At 42.1% G+C, this 10,582-nt stretch overlaps 1 protein-coding gene across 1 annotated transcript in view; it reads right to left on the bottom strand.

Moving 5' to 3' along the window:
• Window positions 1-2,313: 2,313 nt before the first annotated feature.
• LOC134600406 (polyunsaturated fatty acid lipoxygenase ALOX15B-like) overlaps window positions 2,314-10,582 on the bottom strand; it is a 49,919-nt gene continuing 41,650 nt past the window's right edge. Inside the window, exons 10-14 of the mRNA XM_063445015.1 lie at window positions 8,613-8,782; window positions 6,935-7,056; window positions 3,947-4,047; window positions 3,244-3,414; window positions 2,314-2,589 (exon numbers count right to left, since the gene is read on the bottom strand). Of these exons, the coding sequence (XP_063301085.1) occupies window positions 2,410-2,589; window positions 3,244-3,414; window positions 3,947-4,047; window positions 6,935-7,056; window positions 8,613-8,782 (744 nt within the window). The 3' untranslated portion in view covers window positions 2,314-2,409. The remainder of the gene's footprint in view (window positions 2,590-3,243; window positions 3,415-3,946; window positions 4,048-6,934; window positions 7,057-8,612; window positions 8,783-10,582) is intronic.

Here is a 10,582-nt window from a genome sequence, read left to right as displayed (position 1 = left end):
GGTAGCATCTGACCCAAACCCTCAAGGCATTTAGAGACAGGGCAGACACGGGGAAGGAGGGGGAACGGTACCTCTGGGAGTCGGGGCTACTGTACCGCAAAGCGGAGAACAAGAATTCTGGTACAGCTCCTATTACCACCAGGCAGTTATTGGCACCCAGGAAATATCGACATGAGCTGCTGAAGATAGCTCACGATATACCCCTGGCAGGGCATTTAGGATGGAGCCGGACCAAGAGTCGGCTCACCCAAAGCTTTTTCTGGTCAGACATCTCTAAGTATATGAGGCAGTATTGCCAGACCTGTGATGTCTGGCAGAGAGTGGGGAAGCAGGGTGACCGGCGCAAGGCCAAGCTCCAGCACCTCACCATCATCAAAGACCCATTCGGCAGAGTACTTGTCGATATCATAGGCCCCCTGGCTAAGCGTAGCCCCTCTGGAAAGAAATATATTCTTACCATTGTGGACTTGGTACCCGGAGGCAGTCGCCCTGAGCAACATTCAGGCTGAGGCTGAAGCTCTGATGCAAGTGTTTTCCCAGATGGGTTTCCCCTGGGAGATCATTTCGTATCAGGGCTCCCAGTTTACTGCCAAAATGACCATCCAACTGGAGGTTGTGGGCATTAAACCGATCCCAAGCTCTCCCTACCACCCCCAGACCAATGGCCTGTGCGAGCGCTTCCATGGCATGTTGAAGCACATGCTCCGGGCCTTTGCAGTGACTTGCAAGGATTGGGAAAGATTCCTGCCGCATCTCCTATTCGCATATCGGGAGGTGCCCCAGGAATCTACAGGATTCTCCCAGTTTGAGTTGATCTTCTAGACCTTGTCCGAGAGCATTGGGAGAGGCTGGGGATCAGGAAGGGACCCCCATCGTCCCATATGAGTTGGAGTTGTGTGGGCCCTCAAAAAACTACAGCCCTACCTCAACGGACAGCAATTCTCCCTGCTCACGGATCACAACCCGCTGGTATGGCTTAACTGGGTTGCAGGGGACAATGCCAGGCTGTTACGATGGAGCTTGGCACTACAACCTTATGACATCACCATCCATTACAGACCCGATAAGCAAAACAGCAATGCCAAGACAGACAGCTCTGGAGAAGTGATTCGTGAACACTCCCCCGGACACCCACAAGCTGATCCGTTGGGGTCAGACTGTTTATGCCGGATTGTGGTTAAGGGGGAGCTGTGTGGCGGGACCGCTGCCTGTTCGTGAATTGCTGCATTATATTCTGTGTGTTTCCCCGTTATTTTCATAGGAATGTGCCGGCCCCCAGTTCGGGAGGTACTGCTGGAAGGGAATACATTCACCTCCCAAACAGGGACCCGACAACCCATTTAGAATGTTGGTTTAGGATGTTCACACCTTGTATTGAGGTGTCAAAACCACAAACCACAAGGGAAGCTGTATAAAACAGGCGGCGGCCAGGGGGATAATTTGTGTCCCGAAAGGAGACGCTTCCCTTGCCTGGTCTAACCCAGGGACCCCGCGAACGGAGGCTGTTTTGTGGTGGTTACACTTCTGGGGGTCCTTGAGATTGGTGGGGACAATGGAGGTTTGACGGGCTTTCTGCAACGGTGAGTCCAGGAGATGGGAAGCTTTCCTGCGCTGGGGCTCCCAGGTACAGAGGCTCATGGGGTGAAGACCCCCTGGTCACCGGAGGTGGGAAACCCTGAGGTTGAGTGACTAGGAACAGGAGACAAAAGGACTGGAGTTCTGTTTCCATCAGGAGACCCCTGGGGGGGGGGGGAGGAGACAGTCTGTGTGATCCACCCCTTGCATGGGGAAAAGTATATCCTATTTTATGTGGGAGTGTCCTGGACCTGAGAGCCAATGTCATTGCAGTGTGTACCTGGTCAGTCTCTGCTCAGATCCAGTGGGGGAATGCACCCGGAATATGTATTAGGAAAATGCTTGCATGGGGACCTGCATATAAGGCCAGTTGTGGCTGCCATTAAACAGTTAAACATTAAACTTCACCCTCAACATAGAGCCTGGTCTCACTATACTCACTTGAATTACAACACTTGCTCTTGTAAGAGCATCCTGCTTTACTCTAGGAGAGGTCTACCCACTGGAAGCTGGATCCTAGTCTTGGGTCCAGGGTGGGTAAAGGACAGAGACCCCTAACCAAGCTGTAACACTGGTTGTGGGGGACTACTGTGGTTATGGTGTCTGGTGGAGTGCTTAGGAGTACTCTGTGTTGCTAGGAAGCAGCGATTGGCAGAGGCACCCAGTCCAGGTGCCAGGTGGTCCGCCTCACCAAGCATCAAATATAAAGTAGTAAACACATACTTAGATCTCGTGAGCATTTATTTTAATTTCTATTTAACCAGTAACTACATGAACATTCAAACTCAGTGGACAATATCAAGAGGCATCTTATTATATAGAGTTTATTTTGCATTAAATGGATATACTGTTCTCAATCTTCACTGGATCCAGATACAGGTAAGTCAGGTTCATAGTTTGGTTTCTCTCCTTTATTTCACTGGAAATCTTAGACAGCTTTTCCTTAAAGTCCTGAAGTAATCTCTTAGGGACTTCATCCGTGAAATGCGCCTCTGGGTAAGTTCCTAAAGGTATCTGTAATGGTGAACACAATACAGTCCTTAAATAGTAAGTGATTACAGTTTGACATCTTTCATCTTTGGTTTCAAGGGGAGAACAGTTTTGATGATTGATCCTTGTAGTGGAAGGTGGACATGGTCAAATTACACCAAAGAGGACTACTAGAACTAGTACAGTGATTGGTAGAGGATTAACATTATGGATCCTGCTCTACTCCTTTTACCCAGCATCAGTCAGCTACTAGCTGAAAGGTGCTTCCAGAGGTTTTTTTGTACCTGTAACCTCGGTCTTGGAAAACAGACATTGGACAGAGGCAACAGTAAGCATCAACAGGGAAGCCTACCTTGTTATACTGAAAGCAGAAGACATGCAAACCTTGTAATCACTCATCACACCATCTTGTAAAAATACGATGCAAAGCGGATTATGGAATCGAGAGACGTTCAATATTAATTAATGAAGATTATACTACTTACATTGGGTTGTGCTACTCGCACAAGTAGTATCTCTGACCATACACTTCCTTCAGACCAGCTGATTGGCAATGGTGTCCAAGCAGGGCCATCATCCCCATGATGCCACACTGGTTGTCACCACATTCAAGTCACTCCTATGCAGTTTACAGCCCATCCATACAAATGACAATACTCCTACAGAACCGATACTCACGCAGTCCACACGTTCTCTACTAATCACCCAGGTCAAACTCATGGTTTTAGTTGTTGTGTTCACTTGCGGCAAGGTGTCCAGGATGCTCTCCATGGTGGCAGTTCTTTTCTTTGTAGGAACAGGCTTTCTCATGGATGATGGAGCATTAGGCATCCAGGAGTAGTAATCAAACTATACACAATTGGAAAGAAAAGGAGGGGAACGTTTTCTTTATAAAAACACCTCACAAGCTCATGATGTCACAGGCTCAGTGGGTTGCTCTCACTTATTTGTAGTAACCAGAGATTTCCTAAATTGGGACAGACTGAAATAATTAATTAGTTCTGTCCTAGCAGGGATTTCCGATTATGCCACAAATCTATAGAGTTTAACTTTGTATATTTGGTTCAGCGAGGTGTAATGCTTAAAAAGTGGTAACAGTTAAAGTGGCGTATTACTTCTTGTGAATGGAAGGGTTCCTTTCCAGCCAAAACACTTCACAGCACAGACTGGAGAATACTCTCCCACCATCATGTGGACTATCTAGGGTTTACGTTAAATCAGTCATTATGGCTGAGAAGGAACATTCATTATGGAATAAGACCAGATGAAATGGGTCAGGAGAGAAGAAAGGGTTATATTCCTTTGGGTGGGAGTCCACTCCATATGCTTAGCTCTGTCATGTCCCTCTTGCACATTAGCAGGAACCTTACATTACACTTACCTGGCCGCTGTTTACTGCCGCGTGCTTCGCAGAACATGTGAAGATCACCATGGTCAGGTATCGAATTAACTCAACCTTCGTATCCAGAGAGGACGGGATTCCTGAGAAAGATTGTTTAATGGCAACACACGCAGACACCATGCAACAGTGAAAATAAATGAATACTATGAAACACTCTACTGCGTGCTGCATTCTCTTTAATCTAGAGAAGGAGGGAAAAAAAATACACGCATGCACTAAAGTCCATCAAGTTCAACCCTGAAACTCATTCCTTCCGTTATGCAGTGAATACAGTGTGAGTGTGTGAGTGAGTGAGTGAGTGTGTGAGTGAGTGAGTGAGTGAGTGAGTGAGTGAGTGAGTGAGTGAGTGAGTGAGTGAGTGAGTGAGTGAGTGAGTGAGTGAGTGAGTGAGTGAGTGAGTGAGTGAGTGAGTGAGTGAGTGAGTGAGTGAGTGAGTGAGTGAGTGAGTGAGTGAGTGAGTGAGTGAGTGAGTGTGTGAGTGTGTGAGTGTGTGAGTGTGTGAGTGTGTGAGTGTGTGAGTGTGTGAGTGAGTGTGTGAGTGAGTGTGTGAGTGAGTGAGTGAGTGAGTGTGTGAGTGTGTGAGTGTGTGAGTGAGTGTGTGAGTGAGTGAGTGAGTGTGAGTGAGTGAGTGTGTGAGTGAGTGTGTGAGTGAGTTTAACTTTTTGACTCCCTAGTGGCAGCCTATGCCACAGGTAGAAAATTTCCCATCTTTATTGTAAAGAAGCCCTTTTCTTCCAGTCTCAATGGGTGACCTCTAGTCTGCTGTATATTCCTCCTAATGAGTAGGTTAACACAGTGCTGTGTACTGACGCAGTATCTAGTGCCATTACCCTCTGAGGCACCTTTTGTCGAAAGAAAATAAATGCAGCTTTTCTAGCCTTTCCACCCTCCTTATTCATTTTATAGCTCTGTAATATCCTCCTTTAAGGTGGGTTCTTACCATTGATTTATAAAGGAGGCAAAATTGTGTAGTAGTCACGTGCATCAATGCACCTTACTATCTTTTGAAGACAAGTCCTTTTCATTTAATGTTATCCCCCAACTAATTAATGTATAAATGGCATTTCGAATGAGACGAGCCCATGTATTGGCATGGTGGGGGAGGAGGACAGTGTTAGATGTGACAGTTGTGGGTTTAATCCCATAAAAAAAAAAAAATTTAAAACCTTCTAATATGGGGGAGAAGGGGGGGGGGGTATTGATTACAATAAGAGGTTTAATACAAGTGCATGCCCGATCTGCCATATCACCTAAAAGTTGAAAACTAGCCACTGGGCAGCCGTGGGGGAAAGGGGGAAAGAGAAAGTAGTACTTAAAATTGCCATTTTGTGAATTTTCGGTAAAAAAGGTTTCATAAAGGATTTGGATGTAAAAGCACGTGATTGAATTTTGAGGTCTGACCAGATTTTAATCCGTGTTGAGTGAAGGTCAACTATAACGACTCCATTTCTAAAAACAGCCATGTAAGCAATGATAAAGGAAAGCCAATTTACAGACATTTGTAGAGTAAGCATAGATAGAGAAAATCAGGGTGGTGTCAAGGTATTCTCAAAGAGACCAGTGGAGGTTGTTCGAGGCTTTTGAAAACAGAAACGGTGTCAGTAAGAATATTACAACATGAAATGGCTAAAATAATTAAGTTGAGGGCTAATCCAACAGAGAGGTTGAATAAAAAAATAAAAAATAAAAAAACAGTTTCAGCATTCCGAAATTCAGCGGTTTGGGACAGATTTAAGGGGTAATTCAGTTCGGACCGAACTACTCATGTCTGTATAGAAGCACAGAAAGAAAAAAGGATATTTGTCTGAATCATTGCCGTCAGCAAACCTTTGCTGCAGTGGACTTCAAATTACCCATAAGCCGACAAAGCAATGTCAGAAATGTAGGTGTTGTGATTGACAAGTCAGGAAAATGAGTCAGTCCTTCATCTTACATCTAGGTAATAATTCAACAGAAATTCTGCAAAACAAAATTATACAAGAAATAGTGCGATACAGCAATAAAAAGTTTAAATAATAAAATAAAAGAGCGATGTCACTCACAAGCCTAGAGTCATACCCTCATATGACTCAGATAGTATGTGCCCCTGGACCATTTGAGGATGTCCAAATCCAAAGTGATCAGTGCTTTCTTTCTCCCTCTTGACCGGCTCTAAATTGTAAAGATGCCAGGGTGAAGAGATTTCTTTCAAAGAAGTACTTTAATAATCCAAATAAAAATCAAAACATAGAATAAATAAATACCAGATCTCGCCTTGTTAAAAGGCTTCCTCAGTTGGCTGATGGATGACAGCCAACTTAGGAAGCCTTTTAACAAGGCGAAACGCGTTTTGGACTTCTGTTATTGACTACACAGCCTATCCAGACATTGATCTGGTATTTATTTAATGTTTTGATTTTTATTTGGATTAATAAAGCTCTTCTTTGAAAGAAATCTCTTCAACCTGGCATCTTTACAATTTGGAGCCGGTCAAGAGGGAGAAAGAAAGCACTGATCACTTTAATAAAGAAAGGATTTGAACATCCTCAAATGGTCCAGGGGTGCATACTATCTGAGTCATATGAGGGTATGACGCTAGGTTTGTGAGTGACATCGCTCTTATTATTTAAACTTTTTATTGCTGTATTGCACTATTTCTTGTATAATTTTGTTTTGCAGAATTTCTGCTGAATGATTACCTAGGAGCTCGACCTTTTATATGTATGTATAACTGTGTGTTTTTAAGTGGTGTAGGGCAGGGGTGGGGAACCTTCGGCCCTCAGATGTTTTGGACTACATCTCCCATAATGCTCTTACAGGCATAATGCTAGCAAAGCATCAAGGGAGATGTAGTCCAAAACATCTGGAGAGCCGAAGGTTCCCCACTCCTGGTGTAGGGGATACCACTTTTTAGGTGTTTGAGCTTTATTATTCACTTGCCTCCATACTGTGCACATATTTTGTTTTATCACTTCATCTGACATCTACCTGAGGATTTATTCTCCAGGAATCCTTCTTTAAAGATTTCTGCTACCCACGCTTGGAGCTCAGGATCTTTTGAAACAGAGTCATCATCATTGTAATGGTAATGGATGATGTCTGAAACAAGTCTAGAAAGAACATTAGGTTAATTTAAGTGTTGCAATTACAATTTCATAATTTAGTCACTGGATTTCAGCAATTGCTTTTCTAGACTTTATAGAAGTATGGTTGCCGTCGATGATGCCTGACTACTCCGGACAACATCATATCCTTAGAATCTCCTCTTCTCCAGAAAATGTACTATATATGAAGAGGCACAAGTTACTTGGAAAATAAAGATACACAACAATAAGTCCTGGGCGGCAGCAATAACCAAAGTACACACCAGCCCCGATACACAAAAAACAAAGGAAATTTACCTGCGCTCTATGCCAAATCCCTGTGTATATTTATATAAATAGGAGGTATTAAAAAAAAAAAAAATACTCATTTGCTTCCTCAATTCCACCTCTCTCCTTGACCCTAAATAGTCTGGCTTCTGTCCACTCCACTCTCGATTGGGTCATTTGTAGCTTTAGTCAGAGCAGTGTCAAAGGACACTACTCCATACTAATTCTTTATGACTGCTCCATGGCCTTTAATATACAGTTTAAAATATCCTCAGTCTCCAAATCCCTTGGGCTCTATGACCCTGTTGCCAAAACCAGTCTATCACACCTTAAAAAACCATTGCTCACACAAGATGCTGCCAAGGAGATTGTTCATGCTCTGGTAATCTCACATAGATTACTGTAATTCTATCTGTATTGGTCTCCCCGGAAGCTGTACTACCCATTACAATCTGTAATGAATGCTGCCCCCAGGCTCCTCCTATACCTTGCCCACCAAATCTGCCCGTCCTTACGCCTGACATCCTGCATCATATAGAGGCCAGTTCAAAATTCTAACCCTTACCTATAAAGATCTAAACAACTGTAGCCCATTACATTTCTTCACTAATTCTTAGTTATGGCCCCTTCACAGATTCTATGCTCTGCCGGTGACCTTCTCCTGTTTGCTGCTCACTCCATAACTGCTAATCCTTTTGAGTTTTCAACGGCAGCGCCTTTCCTTTGGAAAAGTCTCCCATCAGAATCCCCCTAGTTTTCAATCATTTCTGAAAAGAGGAGTTTCTTATGACCTCAGAGTAACCGCTGTCACAAATATGGCCTCTAGGAGAGAGCAAGAGATACACTACACTAACCTCCAGTTCTGCTACCCCCTATAGTTGCCCTTCTTAGTGTGTCTTTATACTCCACTCCTCTAGACTAAGCTCATTTGAGCAGAATTCTTTCGCCACCTATTGTTCCTGTATCATTGAGGGATGGCCTCATTTATGGTTAAAACTTCCCCTTTCAAACATTAATGAATACTGATAATGCTACAATAAACGATCATGGCCACCATACTCCTTTTATATTCAGCATTAAGCCTCTCTGTGGTAGTAGCGAGCCAGGGTAGGATTATATGTTTGAGTCGAAAGGTGAAGCAGAGACCATGAATGGAGGGGAACCTTTTCTGCTCAATGCCCAATCCATTCTGGAAATAATGGGTCCAAGCGCCAAATTAAATTCTTCTTAATTACCTACTGATAGGAAAACCATCGAAGAACCATTACAGATCTTTATGATTTAAATGAAGTTACATTTTTATTGCCTGCCAAATCTTCATGCCATCGTCTCTGTAGAAGTAATTGGAAATGGACTCCACTGCTCTACTTTTGATGTCCTCAGGGAGGCAGAGGGAGTCATAGGTCAAAGATGTCATTGCTCTTTTTAAAAGAACTTCTAGTCCCTCCTTTCCAGAAGAAGCAATCTAAGTGCAGAACCAAGAAGAGAAAAATCGATATGAAATAGTCACCATAGGTACCATTTAACACTATGCTTAATAACATTCCATCCCATCATTGCAAATATCTTAGAGTAGCCTACAGGAAACAGTCTCTATTTAGAATAACCAGTTTTTTGAGAACTGGCCAGCCAGCGACAATGACATGTTATGTTATGCCACCATCCAAAGACCTACTTTATGGTCTAGACCAATTCATGTTGCATTGATGGAATAATTGCCCTCAAGGTATTGGGGATATCTGAGGCACCCATTAACATAGGCCCACAGTGTTCTCATGCCAAAAAGTCAAACATGCAGCACAAAATGTGAACCTTGCACACCTGGCAAAAAATTTAGAAGCAATTGGCAATGCTACTGGGTATTACATTTGATTTGTTGCAGAGGGTAGTCTCGTGGCCGCTGTGCCGGTTTGTAAGGAGAGTGGCTTTGTGAACAGAGGGTGACGGAGTTGACAAATATAGGGTTGGCATATTCCAACAATTTAAATATTCCCAAAGCCCATCAACTTATGTAAAGCAAACACATTACCTTGTTATTGCCAAAACGATATGAATTTGGGATTCTTTTACATTTTATGAACGTAATTCTGTAGATCTGTATGGCATCTCATTACATGAAATACTCAATAATTAAACTTATATAGCCAAAATATTAAGATATTAAAAATATAGTGAAAAAGCCTTCTAAAGATAGGACCTCTCTTCTCTATGCTTATCATCAACAGATCATTAATGCCGGAGAATAAATACAAGATAAATATGGAATTGCTTTATTTAACCCCTTAAGGACCGGACTTTTTTTGCGATGTTGTACATTTGCGACCAGGAATCTTTTTACACTTTTGTGGTGTTTGGGTTTAGCTGTAATTTTCCGCTCTCTCATTTACTGTTCCCATACAAATTATATATTGTTTTTTTCAGGACAAAAGGGGCTTTCTTTACATACCATTATTTATATAATCTCATGTAATTAAATTTTTTAAAAATGAAAAAATATGATGAAAAATTGAAAAAAATACATGTTTTTTGACTTTTATATGAAAAATCTTTTATTCATCTACAAAAGCGAATGAAAAAAACTGCTAAATAGATTCAAAATTTTGTCCTGAGTTTAAAAATACCCAGTGTTTACATGCTTTTTTCAATTTTTTTGCATGTTATAGGGCTATAAGTACAAGTAGGATATTGCGGTTTCAAAACATACATTTTTAAAATGTATCAATAGTGACATTGTAACACTATTATCTGTCATAAATCTCTGAATAACATCCCACATGTACATATTTTTTTTAAAGTAGACAACCCAGGGTATTCAATATGGGGTATGTCCAGACTTTTTTAGTAGCCACTTAGTCGCAAACACTGGCCAAAGTTAGCGTTCATATTTGTTTGTGTGTGAAAAAAGTAAAAAACTAAATTGAACGCTAATTTTGGCCAGTGTTTGTGACTAAGTGGTTACTAAAAAAGACTGGACATACCCCATTTGCAATACCTTGGGTTGTCTTCTTTTGCAAATGGTATGCCATCATGGGGGTAATTCTCATTCCTGGGCTACCATACGCTCTCAAAGGCACGTAACCAACCTGGCCATTTTCAATGTAAAAATATTTGACCCATATATTTGACCCTGTAACTTTCAAAAACGCTATAAAACCTGTACATGGGGGGTACTGTTATACTCAGGAGACTTTGCTGAACACAAATATTAGTGTTTCAAAACTGGAAAATGTATCACAACAATTATATCATCAGTAAAAGTGCTGTT

The sequence above is a fragment of the Pelobates fuscus genome, chromosome 1, assembly GCF_036172605.1.
Source record: "Pelobates fuscus isolate aPelFus1 chromosome 1, aPelFus1.pri, whole genome shotgun sequence".
NCBI lineage: Eukaryota > Metazoa > Chordata > Amphibia > Anura > Pelobatidae > Pelobates > Pelobates fuscus.
The sequence above is the reverse complement of the archived record's forward strand: the minus strand, read 5'-3'. Positions and strand labels throughout refer to the sequence as shown.